The 18,130-nt window shown below is 40.7% G+C and overlaps 1 protein-coding gene across 2 annotated transcripts; it reads left to right on the top strand.

The window, feature by feature from the left end:
• The first annotated feature begins 5,200 nt into the window (after nucleotides 1-5,200).
• Nucleotides 5,201-16,709, top strand: LOC103910575 (uncharacterized). 2 transcript variants are annotated; one of them, XM_073948012.1, is made up of 18 exons: nucleotides 5,201-6,857; nucleotides 6,936-7,077; nucleotides 7,436-8,067; nucleotides 8,144-8,185; nucleotides 8,283-8,479; nucleotides 8,551-8,670; nucleotides 8,742-8,789; nucleotides 8,919-8,999; nucleotides 9,077-9,154; nucleotides 9,291-9,388; nucleotides 9,610-9,670; nucleotides 9,773-9,823; nucleotides 9,899-9,943; nucleotides 10,152-10,216; nucleotides 16,055-16,243; nucleotides 16,335-16,423; nucleotides 16,509-16,569; nucleotides 16,649-16,709. In XM_073948012.1, exons 4-11 carry the CDS (start codon nucleotides 8,176-8,178, stop codon nucleotides 9,620-9,622), a joined length of 645 nt encoding a protein of 214 aa, XP_073804113.1. In that variant the 5' UTR covers nucleotides 5,201-6,857; nucleotides 6,936-7,077; nucleotides 7,436-8,067; nucleotides 8,144-8,175; the 3' UTR covers nucleotides 9,623-9,670; nucleotides 9,773-9,823; nucleotides 9,899-9,943; nucleotides 10,152-10,216; nucleotides 16,055-16,243; nucleotides 16,335-16,423; nucleotides 16,509-16,569; nucleotides 16,649-16,709. The 2 variants fall into 2 exon arrangements, with proteins under 2 accessions (XP_073804113.1, XP_073804114.1); XM_073948013.1 differs by lacking the exon at nucleotides 9,291-9,388 and having other exon boundaries at nucleotides 5,391-6,857.
• The last annotated feature ends 1,421 nt before the right edge of the window (nucleotides 16,710-18,130 follow it).

Genomic DNA, 18,130 nt, shown 5'->3' with positions numbered 1-18,130 from the left:
CTCTGTGTATCTATGTGAGGAAATCACAGGGTTTTTAAGGACCTGCATGGTGAGTATTTAAAAAAAAAAACATTACATTACCACACCAAACAGTTCTTTTACATACATGCATATTTACATTCATTCATTCATTCATTTCTTTTTGGCTTAGTCCCTTTATTAATTTGGGGTCACCTCAGTGGAATGAACCACCAACTTATACAGCATATGTTTTACACAGCGCATACCCTTCCAGCTGCAACCCATCACTGGAAAACATCCATACACACTCATACACTATAGACAATTTAGCCTACCCAATTCACCTGTATCGCATGTCCTTGGACTGTGGGGGAAACTGGAGCACCCGGAGAAAACCCACACGAATGCGGGGAGAACATGCAAACTCCACACAGAAACACCAACTGACCCAGGAGAGGCTCAAACCAGCGACCGTCTTGCTGTGAGGCCACAGCGCTACCTACTGCGCCATCACATCGCCATACATACATGCATACAGTACATTACTCTTATTCTGTCTTTCCAACCAAATAGTTTGTGCGATTTATTTTCTTTGACCTCACTGTAAAATTATTTTAGTACTAAATTGCTTTAAGCAAAACTAAGCGTTTTCTTTTTTTTTTTTTAGCATAGTATCAATTTATTGCAACTTTTGTTTACAGTTTGCTAGGCTGACTTGACCAATCTTCTGTTTTTGCTTTAACATCTATTTTATCTTACAGGACACTGATGAGCTGATTTTCTGATGAGCCAGAGCTTACAGATGTTGCAGTGGCCCTTCTCGCAGTCGTCAAAGAAAATGACACAAGTTCAGTTCTCTTTCAACCTGTGAAAAACTTGTCATCAAGAGTGAGATTGTGAGCAGCCTCTCCAGATTCTTCCTGGTATTGTTTGGACTGATCTATGCACTTACACCTCAACTATCAAAAAGGACTGGCCAACACTTTTGAATTCATTCAAAAGATTTTAATTTGTCTTGACAAGGGTAAACTGTCACCCAAATTACAGAGTCTCAAAAATGATTTGATGCAAATGTAGGCCTGGCAATTCCTCGAGTTTTATGTAATTTGTTTTTGTAAAAATACTGGTTAAAAGGTTTCTGCATTTTTTTCTCACAATGTGCATTTATTAATGTTATTTGTCATTGATGCAGCTCTTGTTTTTAAGAGTTGTTAAGTACAGCTGGGTAGTACTTTGTAACCATATAGGTAATTTAGTTTTAAATGGTTCATGTTTTTGTAAAAGTTCATGCAGGTTCGTGAATTTTTAATGTCAGAGGTGTGGTCTTCAATCTGCTTTTCAGGTTTTATCCTTTTAAATTAGCACTGCAGTGTCAAATTTAGTTTTGATTATTGTTTTTTAAATGTTATTCTACTTGTACAATACAAGTTACTGGTACTTAAAACACAAATACAAAGACAATAATAAATATTGAGTTGATTTAACTTAAAATGGTTCTTTGTGTACTTATTTTTTTTATGTAATGTTAACTTAATGCCATGAAATTTTAAGCAAAATTTTAAGTTACTGTAACTTAAAATATTTAAATTGGTTTAATAACAAGTTTTAATTTAACTGTAATGAAAAGGTCTAAGTAGCATGTAATCAAAATATTTGTTTTGAAAACTTAAGTTCATGAACTTAAAAATTGAGGCAACGAGTTACACCAGTACTGTAAACCCATATTTGTGTTTACAGTGTAGTAGATAACAGTGCTGTGCTAAATTTTAGAGTTTAGCTTGAGTGTGTGAATAGTAATTTATTTATTTTGTATTGCTGCAATTATAATCGAGTGCCTAATTTGACAATTTTAAATAGATTTTATTGAAAATTTAATTTTTAATACTAACACTACTTTCATTATACGTATTGCTGCATTTGTAGGTAGTGTAATATTAATTGTATGATTTAAATGTGATATTAGTGTAAGGTTATGTTGTTGCTTTATAAATTTTTGTTTTGTGTAACAAAAGTATGTTGTGTTTTTCTGTTTTAGGTGAACATCAAAGTCAAGGTGCTGCAGTTAAATGAAGCCAGAGATGCATACACCCGCAGTAGTCAAAAAATGATGACCAGGTCTTATAAGGTTGCCGATGCGACATACAGCATGTCCCTGACTGTATGGACTGGGGAAGTACTTAATGTTGCAAAATGGTACACCCTCACTAATGTGTCAGTGCGGAAATTTGGCGGCTGTAAGTGTCTGTCGACTACAGCACAAAGTAGTATTGCAGTTTGTGCTGACAATTCAATGGAGATCAGACATAAAGATAAAGATAAGACAGAACTTTGAGACGAAGGAGGGCATCATTGTAACAGCTGATGTAAAGATGGAATATTTCTGCCCAAAACGACATGCCTTATTTAAGGTAAATCTGGAAACATCGGTGACCAGGTGTCACCAGTGTGATTCCTGCTGTCACACATCGAGAATTGTTGCTGCTTTAAGAGGCAATATTACAATTGAGGAAAAATGTGGCATAATGAATCATTTTGTGATCGATGATTTTCTAATGAGAAGATTGTTAAATATTCCTAACAAGAGCACCCCTGACCCAGATGCACTTGTTGCAGTGCTGCTTGGAGATGGGTCAGCATCTGTACAAGTCAAATTTCATGGTCAGAGGGTCATTGATGTTGTATTTGTCAAAAAAGCACAAACGCATTAGCTGACAAAGAAGAAAATGTAACGGGGTCGAGTCAAGACATGGGCGAGTGTTCAGAACTGTCCCTTGAAGAACTGTTCTCAGAGGATCAGTCAGAGGAACTAACTCATTTGAATACAGATGTTAGTCCCAGGTGAAAAAAAGTGCACTAAAATACACTTATTTAAGTATACTTAGTACACTTTTCAGTAATGTACTATAAGTGCTCTATTTTCGCACACTAATTTTGTACTTAATGTACTAAAAAATAGTATTAAGTATGTGTTAAGATAAACTTAATACCATCTAAGTGTACTCAACTGTGCTATTTTGAGACACCCAGAAATTGAATTAAAATGTGCTTTTAATATACTATATCTGTATTTTAAAAAATATATTTAGTTACAATATATTTTCATATAATTCAATCACAACTTCATTGTGGATTCTCTCAGCACACAGCCGGTGAGTCCCATAAATCTGTTCCTGCTACTGTTCTGAGCACAGAAAAACAGAAAAGAACTGTTGAAAATGAGCATTGGCATAAACAAGGTGCGAGACCAAAGGGTACTCGTGGGGTCAGATCATACGCTGCCGCATTAGCGTCTTCTACCCCAAATACAGCTCAGACTCAAATACAGCTTCAGAACAGATATGAAGTTTTGAGTAATATGGGTGAAGAATCCCCAAATGCAGTCAGACAGAGATTGCATGATTCAGCAACTAATTCTGCATGGAACAGAGGCTCAAGGCCGACTAGACAGCGGCATTCTGCTCCGATTGCAACAGAGATAAGAACACTAGTCGTAGGAGATTCAATAATCAAGAATTTCAGTAGCAAATCTACTATGACATACTGCTTTCCTCATGCAACAGTTTCTGATGTAAACAAAGAACTTGAGGAAATTCTGAAAAAGCACAGTACTGCAAAACGGATTATCATCCATGTGGGGAAGAATGATATTCGGAAGGAACAGTCAGAACTGCTCAAGAAAGATTTCTGTGAGCTCTTGGAAACAGCTGAAAGATTGAAGGTTCAGCCGTTCATAAGTGGACCACTCCCTGCAAGAGGGACAAATATGTTTTCACGGCTTCTTGGTCTAAATGTATGGCTACAGAAAACATGTAACAAGAAAGGACGGAATTTCATCGACAACTTCAATCTCTTCTGGAACCAAAGACAGCTGTTTACATCAGACGGCCTTCATCCAAACAAACTTGGTGCAAAGGTGCTAAAGGACAATATTTTTTTCTCCCTCAATCATCCATCAGCTGTGTATGCCACTGAACTGAATTGTACACACACACCTAGCAAATGTCCGGATGACATCAATGACATCACTCCTGTTAACGTCAAGAAGATGACTGGCAGACAAAAGGGATCTTGGACAAGGTCACCTAGAGTACAAATGATGAAAAGACAGTGCAGAAAAGCTGAGCGTATGTGGAGAAAGACGAAACTAGTAGTCCATTATAATATCTATAAAGACAGTCTTCATGCCTTTAATATGGAACTAAACACTGCTAGACAGTCTTTCTTTTCAAGCCTTATAAACAGCAACTTAAATAATGCTCGCACACTCTTTGCAACGATAGAGAGACTCACAAACCACACCCACCCCCCACCCCCCAAGTCGGATTCCAAGTGAGCTCCTCTCTGAAAGCAAATGTAATGAGTTTGCTCATTTCTTCACTGATAAGATTAATAATATCAGAAAGGCAATCAGCTCATCCAATCAGTCAAGCTGTGTCGATATCAAACAAGCTCAACCACAACTTAAGAAATCAGACATTATGTCTGATTTCATGGCAATTAAAGGCAAAATCTTAGAAGAAATTGTGCAAGTTATGAAAACATCAACCTGCAGTCTTGACACGCTCCCCACATCATTCTTCAAAACTGTGTTTACCTGTTTAGAAATGGATCTTCTAAAAGTGGTAAATGCTTCACTTCTCTCAGGGATTTTTCCAAACTCACTTAAAACTGCAGTTGTTAAACCCCTCTTGAAGAAGAGCAACCTGGATAACACCCTATTGAGCAATTACAGGCCAATCTCAAATCTCCCTTTCATTGGCAAAATCATTGAAAAAGTTGTTTTTAATCAGGTTAACAAGTTTTTAAACTTCAGGGGGTGTTTAGACAATTTTCAATCTGGTTTCAGAGCACATCACAGTACAGAGAGCGCTCTTATAAAGATAATCAATGGTATACGCCTAAATACAGATTCAGGTAAAATAACAGTGCTGGTATTGTTGGATCTCAGTGCTGCATTTGACACTGTCGATCACAGCATACTTCTGGATAGGCTGGAAAACTGGGTTGGGCTGTCTGGCACAGTCCTCAAATGGTTTAGTTCTTACCTTGAAGGTAGAGGTTACCATGTCAGTATAGGTGACCATAGGTCGAGGTGGACACCCATGACGTGTGGAGTCCCACAAGGCTTGATTCTGGCACCTCTCCAGTTCAACCTTTACATGATCCCTCTGAGCCAAATAATGAGAAAGAACCAAATCTCCTACCACAGCTATGCTGATGACACTCAGATCTACCTAGCCTTACTGCCTAATGACTACAGCCCCATTGACACCCTCTGCCAATGCATTGATAAAATGAGCAATTGGATGTGCCAAAATTTTCTTCAGTTAAACAAAGAGAAAACTGAAATGATTGTGTTCGGAAACAAAGATGAGGTTCTCAAGGTAAATGCGTACCATGGCACTAAAGGTCAAACGACAAAAAATAAGGTCAAGAATCTTGGTGTGACTCTTGAGTCAGATCTGAGTTTCAACAGTCATGTCAAAGCAGTCAGTAAATCAGCATACTATCATCTCAAAAACATAGCAAGAATCAGATGCTTTGTTTCTAGTTAAGATTTAGAAAAACTTGTTCATGCTTTTATCAGCAGCAGGGTGGATTACTATAATGGACTCCTCACTGGTCTTCCTAAAAAGACAGTCAGACAGTTGCAGCTCATCCAGAACGCTGCAGCCAGAATTCTGACCAGAACCAGAAAATCAGAGCACATCACACCTGTCCTCAGGTCTTTACACTGGCTGCCAGTTACATTCAGAATAGATTTTAAAGTATTATTACTGGTCTATAAATCACTAAATGGCCTAGGACCTAAATACAGATATGCTCACTGAATACAAACCTAACAGATCACTCAGATCATTAGGATCATATAAACTAGAAGTTCCAAGAGTTCAGTCAAAGCAGGGTGAATCGGCTTTTAGCCACTATGCCCCTCGCTGCTGGAATCAGCTTCCAGAAATGATCAGATGTGCTCCAACATTAGGCACATTCAAATCAAGACTGAAAACACATCTGTTTAGCTGTGCCTTTACTGAATGAGCACTGTGCTGCGTCCGACAGATTGCACAATCATGTTTTTCTCTTCTTCTTCATTCTTTCATATCACATTTTACCTGTTTTTATGTTTTGTTTTGTTTTTACGCATTTTTATTATTTGTTTTTATTTTTATTTTACTTGTTTCTTTTATTCTTGTTTATGTAAAGCACTTTGAATTGCCATTGTGTATGAAATGTGCTATATAAATAAACTTGCCTTGCCTTGCCTTCCCTTCTCCACGGCTATCTGTATTTTGAGGCCCTAACTGACCATGAATACGAGTATTCATGTGTATCTTGTGGTGACCATCCACCTGTGGTCATAATGGACCTCCACAAGAAGGCATCCTTTCATCTCTCTGGTAAATATCTTTCCTTTTTACTGCGGAGAGGTAAGTCTTATTAGTAAAACTATTAGTAAGTTTATAGTAAGTATTTATTTTCTTTAGTGAGTGATCTTTCACAGCCTCCACAAGATTTTAATGGAGAGGTGGATTTAGATATGTTTTGGAAGGCACTGACAAAAGAACGAATTGCTCGAGGATTTTTTTCAAATAAGGAAATTTATTATATCAGGAATGGCATGTCATCATTATTTAATTTCATAAGTGTTTTCAGGAGTACAATCTAAATTCACTGATGTACTAACATGTTTGTTTGTCCTAAAGGTAAAAAAAAACAATCCATTTTGTGTTACACCTAGTTACAACTTTTGGGCACCCTGGATCGGGAGTAAGACTCGCATAGCGAATGTTGTTCTCAACACTGAATTTGAGAAAGTGCACAAAGCAAAAACTGCAGAACGAACAGAAATAACTGTCTCTGAAGATCGCTTAAAGGACAAACTTTCAAAACAGAAAGTAAAATATTTAATGCTAATTATATGTATTATTTGTCAGTGTTGGCATTTCATTTAACATGTGTGTTTTATGTGATAGGTGGGAGTGATAAGAAGACTGTGTCAAGAGTGTGGTTTAGATGCCAAAGGCTCTCGCACAGATCTACTCCTGCGACTTTCGGAGGAGATGAGGTCAAGGGAGGCCCATGACAAGGTTTTTGAAAAGATTTGGGCTGCTTCAGGTAAACCTCAATGTTGCACATTAAAATATTACAAATAAATCAGAAATGTACAAAGTCACATAGACATTATGGGTCCTGTTTTCTGCTTGGCACTGATTGGGGAGTGACTGGTGGTGTACAGCTCTGGGGGGTGTTGGAGGTGGCCTTGTCTGACACCAGGGTGTATTGTTGCTTTCCGTGTAGGGGAGTGTATTTACATCTCTGAGGCACTGCATCTTTAAATTTTTTAAAAGTATACTTTGTTAAGGTTAATGCCACTGCCCTCCATCATAACCTATGGTCATTTAAGTCCCAATGTCATTAATGGGATTTGATTATGTTTTCTTAACTATTTGCTTATCTTTTTTGTCTGTTCCAGGAGGTTGGGCTGTCATCATGTGTCCTTGTGGCATAGTTTACAGTATAAAATGTAATCTGCGAGCAGAAAGTCCATGGGATTTTCAGATATGCTTCTGTCTTGGAAGCATCTGCCTAATATTGTTATTTATGACTTTGCCCGTGGACTGTCCACCCACACAAATTTGAGGAAACCCATAACTTTTACACCTTTCGAGGGAAGGTTACTTGAACCAACCACTGAAAATATTGCAAAAGCAAAATCAGGAAAATTACAGGTAACTCTGCCATGGCTCACTGCAAAAAAGCAAAGTCCAGATCCGCATGGTCATCCAATAACTGGTTCTGCAGAACACTATGTTCTGTATGACCGCTTTCACGAAGACAACACAAAAAATCCTCGTGATTCACTGAGGAAGCTTCGTCTTGTGCCTCAACTAGCTGGCAAAGTTAACAGTCAGGCTGCAGAACTGCTTTTTTCAAAGCTAAAGAAAAATAACTACTTGAACATGGCATTGCCATCCACACATGTTTTCCTCATGTGAAACATCATCCACCATTACAATGTCAGAAAAAACGAGAAACATCTTCATGACATAAAAAAGGAATTCAACACAAACATTCACATGAATGACCACAGCCAGGTTGTGTAAGGTAATGTTTCCCTTACTTTGTAACAAATACATCACTATATCCATAACTGTACTTACGTGTATATTTGCATTTATAGAAAATCCATCCTCCACAGAGAAATGCAGGGACATGTCACTTGGTAATTTGACTGTTCTTTCCAGTTGCTCAGTGTCAAGTTTCTGTTCACTAATTATTATGTGTTATTTTCTAATTTTGATGCTTTAATGTACTCTAAGGACCACTGACAGCACTGCCAGAAAATATTGTGACTTTACAAACGACCACTGCATCACCAGGCATAACATCAGTCACATCTTCTCTGTCATCAGTATCAATTACAGAAAAAACAGCTTGTGAACCTACCACTCTTCTGAATTTTTTGGAACCTACTAAGCCTTGGGAGAGGGACTGGCATCCATTACAAGAGAAACTGGTGAACAATTACCATTACATACAAACGCACACACACACACACACACATATTTATTGTTATTATTATTACAGCTTGATTATGTGCTGGACCGAAATCGCCCTGGCAGTGAAATAATTGTGAAGGAGGGGCAAGTGTGCCTTATTCGAGAAGAATTTTGGAGCCTTGGATTGTTGAGGGACATGGACTCCCATGTAAGCAGTCTGTTTTTTTATTATAACTTTTTTTTATTAAAAACATTGACTTATCAAAGTATTTATTGCAGATTGGAAACGCCTGCATGAAGCTTATTTGTGAAATGGCTCGACAAATTGTATGTACTATAAAACATAATATTTATATAGATTGTTTTAACTTGATCCAAATTTAAAAAAAAAAAACAATTTCTAAACTGTGTGAAAATGTTCATGTCATTGTCAACAGTTTCTTTTTATTCATGTAGGGCAAGGACATATACATTGAGGACTTTTATGTTGTCCCTGTGTGGAAAGAAACTCCTAACAACATTGTTACTGGATTACCGGTGCGTGTATGTACTGTATTCACTGTGTGAGAAGTACAACCTAAATTAAACGACATAACTGTCCTGATCAATTTCAGGAAGATGCAGACTTGAAAGACCTGTTAGCCTTTCCAGCATGGACAAATGCCAATGGACCAGACCACTTTGTTGTCTGTGTAAGAAAATATTGAAATGTCTAGTGCATACATTAATTGGTATTGCAATGTGTGTGTTTCTAAAATAAAACACTGAAAAATCTTGGAAGAAGCAATAATGTTCAAATGAAATATTTTTACACCTTTAACATTGTAGATAATGATGCCGCTTCGAAGAGAGATGGTGTTTTTAGACTCTCTGTACGCAGAGCATGAATCAGGATTTGGAGATGAGGAATACAGGGCAATTTTTAGGTCTATCAGTAAACTAAGACATGTTTCAGCCTTTATGTGATATATGGCTACGTTCCTATAGCCATTTCTATTTATTTCCTAACCGTGTATTATAGTTCTGCCACTTTTGGCTACGTTCCTATAGCCATTTCTTGAACTTCTGGCTATGTTCATCTAGCCTTTTTTATGCATGGTGTTCTAGAGTTGTAATTGTTAGTATTACTACTATATTTTGTTTACAGGAAAATTGCTTAGCAAGTGGATCATGGGACATGGACTGAAAAGAATGGATATGATTTTCCAGTGAGGAATCAACTTAAAAAATATATATTATTTGGCTTTTACAACAATAAAAATTTTTCTACATTATTCTAAAATAAAATTGATTTGCTTTGCCTATTTTAGGCTTTGCCACGTCAGACAAGAGGGAATGATTGTGGTGTTTTTGTTCTCATGGTAAGATATAAATTGAGTTAATTGATTTAAAGATTTTGTAAACATTGTAAATGACTGTGGCTTCTCTCTTTTCAGTACACCCTCTCAATGGTGTGTGGCATTGGGTTTCAACTCCAGGAGGTATTATTTTATTATTTATGTAACTTTATTTTGTTGGTGCTTTTTTTAATCATAGCTAAAATGTAACTATTTTAGTGTATATTATCTTGCTTTCTTCTAAGCAACATATCTTTTAAAAAAAGGGGCAAGGTTATTGCAAGCACACCCAACATCATGTATTAACAAAAACATGTTGGTTAACTGTCAGACTAAACAGTCTTTCTTTCAGATGGATATACCTATCATCCGTCAGTGGTGGTGCCTTCTACTCATGGAACGATTTCAAATTGATGGGTATGTCAGTATTTATTTATTTTTCTTGTAAATCTGTCAAATTAAAAATTTATATTGTGTCAATACAACAACTTGTAACATGAATAACAAAACATACTTAAAATCTCTCTTACCGGTGACCAGTATGTCACCAACTCGGTCCCAGTAACTCCCCTCGCTGGCCAGCAGAGGCCACCATCTCCGGACTTTTAGCATTACGTCATCCATCTACACTGATTGCGCATACACCTGATTGGAATCTGGCTAATGACCCACGTACCTCTTATAAGCCGCACTCAAACACTCATTCAAGGCGAAGTCTTGTTTAGCCTCGGCCAGCATTTCTGAGCATTATCTCTAGCCTGATCTCCTGTGCACGACTCCAGCCTGTCTCTTACTTTGCTTCGCCTTCTGCCTGCCCACGACCCACGCTTGTTATACGGACTCTGACTCTCTCTCTGCCTGCCCACGAACCACGCCTGTTATACGGACTCTGATCCTTGCTGCCTGCCCTTGACCCAAGCCTGCATAACGGATCCTGGTTCTCGCTCACTCCCTTCCACTCATGCCTGGTAACTCACTCTGTGTCTGTTCATCATCAGTCTTGATACCCATACTACTACTGTGGATGTGTGTGTGCACTCCGGTGCATATTGTGTGTTTGAGTGAAGTTGTGATTAATAAATACTGCATAATGGATCCCTCCGTGTCAGTCTCCTTGTTACAGAAGACTTCACCCAACATGGATCCCGCAGCCATACAGGTTTTGTCTCACGAGATCACAACGCAAGCTCAGGTATTGACCACACATCAGCAACAATTAACACACCTAACTCAGTTGACAGATGAACTGGTGAAATCGCTGCAAAACCTGCAAGCTGCTCCCACCGCGCAACTCACCGCCAGTTACTCTCCCGCTCAACCCTCTGTGACACAGACCCAGGTTGCTTCTGGTGTTCGTCTGGCACTCCCCGACAAGTTCTCAGGTAACCCAGCAAGGGTTTCTTACTACAGTGCAAACTATTTATTGCCCAGCAACCTCATTTGTTTAAAGATGAGAACGGGAAGATTGCCTTTGTATGTTCACTGCTAACAGGAAAAGCTCTAGACTGGGCTACTGCTGTATGGCCAGACAGCACCCCGATATTCCCCTCTTTCAATGACTTTCTCAAAAGATTTTGCACTGTGTTTGACCATCCCGAGGGTGGTCGTAATGCTGGTGAAGAGCTTCTGTGTTTACAACAGGGAGATCGACCCGCAGCTGTATTCTCTCTACAGTTTCGCACACTGGCAGCGCAAGCAGGCTGGGCTGATGATCCACTCACTACACTTTACCGAAGAGCTCTGCGACCCGAATTGCAAAAGGAGATGGCTCGTCGTGATGAGGGGAAAACATTGGATCAACTCATTGAACTCTCAATCAGGTTAGACACGTTACTTCGTACACGTAACCCTCTATGCTCTCCCGCTTCCAGTCCTGTGTCCCCTGAACCTGTCACTGAACCCATGCAATTGGGGAGAACCCGCCTAACGCCCGAGGAGCGTGAACGACGGAGGAGAAACCATCTGTGCCTATATTACGGAGATTCAGGACACACGAAGATCCTGTGTCCCAACAAACCGCCCCCTAAGGCTCTTCCGGTGAGTGCTACCACCGTATTCACGACTACCAATGATATTATGAGTTTACCTGTCTGTTTAAAATATGGAGATGTTGAAATTTCAACGACAGCCATGGTCGACTCAGGAGCCGCTGGCAACTTTATTGTCTACACGTTTGCCTCAACACACTCCATTCCTCTAACCTCTTGTGATTCTTCTTTAGCCATCACTGCTATAGACGGGCGCCCCCTAGGGTAAGGACACATAAAATTCCGAACTCAACAAATAACTCTTCAAACAGGCTCTCTCCATGTAGAAAAGATGTCCCTCCTCGCAATTAATTCTCCACGACATACTATCATTTTCAGACTTCCCTGGTTAAAACTCCATGACCCTCAAGTTTCCTGGAAAACTGGTGAGATTACTAGATGGAGCGATTATTGTGTTACCCAATGTCTGCATTCTGTTTCCCCTGTCCAGATCAACACTATAACCAGTATCGATGACTCTGAGATTTGTCAAGTTCCTGAGGCTTATCACAATCTACTCAAAGCTTTTAACAAGCAAAAAGCCACTAAACTTCCACCTCATCGTGAGTATGATTGTGCCATTGAACTATTATCGGGTACCACGCCCCCTTGTGGTAGAATCTTTCCCCTCTCTCAACCAGAGACCGAAGCTATGAACACCTACATCTCAGAGGAACTAGAAAAGGGTTTCATAAGACCATCGACGTCACCTGCTTCAGCTGGATTTTTCTTCGTCAAGAAAAAGGACGGCAGTTTACGTCCATGCAGTGATTACAGAGGACTCAATGAAATCACAGTGAAGTATCGATATCCCTTACCACTAGTTCCAGCAGCACTTGAACAACTCCGCTCAGCCCAGTACTTCACTAAGTTGGATCTCCGCAGTGCATACAACCTCATCCGTATTCGTCAGAGAGACGAGTGGAAAACTGGGTTCTCCACTATCAATGGGCACTATGAATACCGGGTTATGCCCTTTGGCCTAGCTAACAGTCCTTCCGTGTTCCAGGCTTTCATCAATGAGATATTTAGAGACATGCTCAACCAGTGGGTCATCGTTTACATTGACGATATCCTTATTTACTCCAACTCCCTACCGGAACATATCCAGCACGTCAGAGCAGTACTAAAATGCCTTATCCAGAACCAGCTATATGCCAAGATTTCTAAATGTGAGTTCCATCAGTCATGCATTTCATTCCTGGGCTATATTATCAGTCCCGAGGGAGTCGCCATGGACCAGAAGAAAGTTGACTCCGTCACACAATGGCCACAACCTGAAACTATCAGACAATTACAACGTTTCCTGGGTTTCGCTAACTTCTACCGGAGATTCATCCAGAACTTCAGCACAGTAGCAGCTCCCCTTACAACCATGGTAAAAGCAAACAACGCTCGCTTAAAGTGGAACTCAGAGGCCATTCAAGCATTCAACCAGCTCAAAGACCACTTTTCAAGTGCTCCCATCCTAAATCATCCGGACCCCAATCAACCTTTTGTGGTAGAGATTGACGCATCTAACTCTGGTATCAGAGCCATTCTGTCTCAGAGGTCGTTAACCACCAACAAACTCCATCCCTGTGCATTCTACTTCCGGAAACTCAATCCTGCTGAGAGAAATTATGACGTGGGTAACCGCGAACTCCTCGCTATGAAGGCTGCTCTAGAAGAGTGGAGACATTGGCTAGAGGGAGCTAAACACCCATTTACTGTCATCACCGATCATAAGAATCTGGAGTACATTCGTTCTTGCAAACGCTTAAATCCCAGACAAGCTAGATGGGCACTTTTCTTTACTCGCTTCGACTTCCAAGTCACCTATATCCCTGGATCAAAGAATGTCAAGGCGGACGCTCTCTCTCGACTTTCGGACGAAGAGACTCTGACAGAGGATGTCGAACCTATTCTGAAGGACCCTCTTATCATTGCCCCAATACAATGGGATATTGAACATGAAATTATCCAGGCTTCTGAACAACATCCCACGCCGCAGGCATGTCCCGAGAACAAAATCTATGTCCCCGCATTGCTCCGTGATAAACTCATTACTGAAGTGCATACTCATCCCAGTTCCGGTCATCCAGGCAGTACAGCAACAGTACAACTGATCCAATCTCGCTATTGGTGGCCATCCATCAACAAAGACGTAATCAGCTTCCTTAACAAGTGTGCTCCTTGTCAAATGGCCAAACATTCACGTCATCGTCCAGCTGGTCTCCTTCAACCCTTAGCGATTCCACGTCGCCAATGGTCACACATAGCCATCGACTTCATCACTGATTTACCTCAGTCACAGGGTAATACCACCATACTCACTGTTGTGGATCGATTTTCAAAAGCCTGTCGACTCATCGCCATAGCCAAGTTGCCCACAGCTCTGGAGACAGCAGAACTATTATGCGAATATGTATTTCGTTACTATGGTCTTCCTGAAGACATTGTTTCTGACAGAGGGTCCCAGTTCACGTCCCGTTTATGGTCTGCATTCTTTAAGAACCTCCAAGTTAATGTCAGTTTGACATCAGGCTATCACCCTCAGTCCAATGGACAAACCGAACGTCTCAATCAAGAGATCGGACGTTTCCTCCGCACCTATTGTCATGCTAATCAAACTGAATGGAACAAATTTCTGATGTGGGCTGAGTATGCCCAGAACTCATTAAGAAAGGCATCTACGGGTCTAACTCCCTTCCAGTGCGTACTTGGCTTCCAACCTCCTCTATTCCCCTGGTCAGGTGAGACCACAGAATTCCCCGCAGTCGACACCTGGTTTAAGAAGTGTGAGAAGGTATGGAACGCAGCTTACACCCACCTAGCACACGCCATCAGAAGGGTCAAAGAACAAGCCGACCGTCACCGTCGTCCTGGTCCCACGTATTCCCCAGGACAGTGGGTTTGGTTATCAGCCCGAGACCTCCGCCTTAAACTACCCTGCAAGAAGCTCAGTCCCAGCCTGCTGTTGGTCCAGCCGAGGTGGATAGGGAGGTGGCAGCCGGTGAACAGGGTCCCCCGCCTCTCATGATCGACGGAGAAGAGGCCTATCAGATCCATGAGATCCTGAGATCCAGACGCCGGGGTGGTCAGTTACAATACCTCATCGACTGGGAGGGGTACGGTCCGGAGGAAAGATCATGGATCAATCGCAAGAACATTCTTGACTCAACTCTGTTGGATGATTTCCACTTGCTACACCCGGATATGCCGGCCCCTCGCCCCCGTGGAAGACCCCAGCGTCGAGAGTCTTCTCACTTCAGGAGCCTTTCGTTGGGGGGGGGGGGGGGGGCTCTGTCACCGACTCGGTCCCAGTAACTCCCCTCGCTGGCCAGCAGAGGCCACCATCTCCGGACTTTTAGCATTAGCACCTGATTGGAATCTGGCTAATGACCCATGTACCTCTTATAAGCCGCACTCAAACACTCGTTCAGGGCGAAGTCTTGTTTAGCCCCGGCCAGCATTTTCTGAGCATTATCTCCAGCCTGATCTCCTGTGCACGACTCCAGCCTGTCTCTTACTTTGCTTCGCCTTCTGCCTGCCCACGACCCACGCTTGTTATACGGACTCTGACTCTCTCTCTGCCTGCCCACGAACCACGCCTGTTATACGGACTCTGATCCTTGCTGCCTGCCCTTGACCCAAGCCTGCATAACGGATCCTGGTTCTCGCTCACTCCCTTCCACTCATGCCTGGTAACTCACTCTGTGTCTGTTCATCATCAGTCTTGATACCCATACTACTACTGTGGATGTGTGTGTGCACTCCGGTGCATATTGTGTGTTTGAGTGAAGTTGTGATTAATAAATACTGCATAATGGATCCCTCCGTGTCAGTCTCCATGTTACACAGTAATTATGGATTTTGTCTTGTCTTGTTATTAAAAGCTATGGGCACAGATTTGCTTTCTGGACTGAGGAGGCAAGAAGTGTCTTGGATGGAAAGATTCTGCTCCTTTTTAGGGTGAAAAGAAAAACCACATCCAATCTTCCGGCACATGTCCAAGCAGTTCAAGATCGGGAAAGAAATGACAAAAGATTAGTGGACTTGATTATCACATCAAAATCAGCAGAGCAGCATTTGGTGGTATAGATGGTTCCACTTTAAATTACTCCTCTAGACTCTGAGTATGGTTGACTTAAATATAGTCAAGTGACAATTTAACTATTATTTGCCAAATATAATTAATTACTTGTGCATTTACATATGAAATATAATTTCCTTCTATGGCCCAAAGGATATACTCGGTGGGAAAAGGTCAAATTGGTTTCCACTAAAACCCCGTTCTCAAGTGCCTGTCTACATTGAGAATGAGCAGTCCCAGTCAATCATTTGTGACTACATCAGAAGAATTCTTAATAAAACCAAAACACAGCTGACCTTCAATGATGAGGTGGAGTTCATTTGTGGATGTCTCCTCCCAGAGGTAATCACAAAACATGTATGTACATGAGCATGCTTATGTTCTGCAGTGTGTGTTTTATTTTATTAATTGGTTTATCTGTATGTTTGTACAGGCCATAACTCATGGCATTTCCGAGTTACAAGGCTTGTCTTGGCAGGAGGCTGAAGATGTCTTCCTCCAGGGCCCCATTTATCACGCAAGGTATGTTTACATTTTTTTGTACAAAAGCTGTTAAGTTTTTATGTTAAACACAATTTCTGACAACAGCATTTATTTATTTTTTTAGTGAAGTTGAGGAATTTAACAGAAGAATTGCTCGAGAAATGAAAAATCTCCCCAACAAGAGTGTAAAGCATTTTATATGTAATAAATACATTATTAATCCAAGTATTGTTTTTCACAATTTTTCTCTGCATTTTTTTACAGCTCGATGACTTGTAGGACCTCATGAAAATTTATAAAAAAATAAAGTTTGGTGTGAGAAAATTACTCAGAGTACTATCATTTATTCTGTGAATAATAAGATAATGTTCATTCCCTCAACTCAATACTAAAGAGTTTGATAAATCCTTAATGATTTAAAAACAAAAAACAACAAAAACAATAAATGACTGAAAATATTTAAGTAACTGAACAATATCTATTTACAAATACAGTTAATTAAAATACAACAGACTTAATGCATTAAATCATAATCTAGTATGTTTAATATTTTTTATAATAGTGTATTCAATTATAGTGCAATATTTTATAGTAGAAAAATAGTGTAATTTAAAATTTATAAATCAATGAATTCAGGTTAGGCAATTTTTCCAACAGCAGGTGGCACTGTCTGGGAAATTATAGGTCTGGAAGTGCTGGTCTGAGCGAGCAGGTCTGAGCGTGTGGTTGAGTCTCGGGGCCTGCAGCTTCATAACGTTGCCACAGAGACTTAGGGAATGGTCACCTACAGTGATAGAAATGCGGAACTTTGTCTAGACACTGTTAACAGTGATACCTTCCCTACCCATGACAATGTTCTGCTAAATCCTAATTTCATCTTGTAACGCTGGACAGAATGTGGCCCAGGATCTTTGTCCAGTGCACGTGTTAGCAGTTGCAAGGCAGCAAAATGATTGATCCGTCCCTGGATGGGCTTGAACCACCAACCTTTCAGTTAACAGCCGAACGCGCTAACCGATTGTGCCACAGAGACTTAGTGAAAAGTCACCTACAATGGTAGAAACGCGGAACTTTTCTCTCAAAAGGTCTGCTATATGAACCCTAATGTAAGTTTGCTGGGAGAGAGACAGAAAAATAACAGGAACACCCAACGTGGAGCTCGAACCCACTACCCTGACATTAAGAGTCTCATGCTCTACCGACTGAGCTAGCCGGGCTGATGAGATGAACTTTTAAGAGCTAAACACTGTTTACAGTAATACCTTCCCTACCCGTGACAATGTTCTGCTAAATCCTAATTTCATCTTGTAACGCTGGACAGAATGTGGCCCAGGATATATGCCCAGAGCACGGTTTAGCAGTTGCAAGGCAGCAAAATGCCTAATTCGTCCCTGGGTGGGCTTCAACCACCAACCTTTCAGTTAACAGCCGAACGCGCTAACCGATTGCGCCACAGAGACTTAGTGAAAGGTCAACTACAGTGGTAGAAACGCGGAACTTTGTCTCAAAGTCTGCTACATGAACCCTAATGTAAGTTTGCTGGGAGAGAGAGAGAAAAATAACAGAAACGCCCAACGTGGTGCTCTAACCCACGACGCTGAGATTAAGAGTCTCATCCTCTACCGACTGAGCTAGCCAGGTGGATGAGGAGTCCTCGCTAGAACTAGACACTGTTAACAGTAATACCTTCCCTACCCGTGACAATATTCTGCTAAATCCTAATTTCATCTTGTAACGCTGGACAGA

This window comes from Danio rerio, chromosome 4 (genome assembly GCF_049306965.1).
Source record: "Danio rerio strain Tuebingen ecotype United States chromosome 4, GRCz12tu, whole genome shotgun sequence".
NCBI lineage: Eukaryota > Metazoa > Chordata > Actinopteri > Cypriniformes > Danionidae > Danio > Danio rerio.
The sequence above is the reverse complement of the archived record's forward strand: the minus strand, read 5'-3'. Positions and strand labels throughout refer to the sequence as shown.

Excerpts from the sequence above, each read along its gene's own strand:
- LOC103910575 (XM_073948012.1), top strand. Across the intron at positions 8,790-8,918 it reads GTGAAATGGCTCGACAAATT|GGCAAGGACATATACATTGA; the intron begins GTATGTACTATA and ends TTATTCATGTAG. Across the intron at positions 9,000-9,076 it reads ACATTGTTACTGGATTACCG|GAAGATGCAGACTTGAAAGA; the intron begins GTGCGTGTATGT and ends GATCAATTTCAG.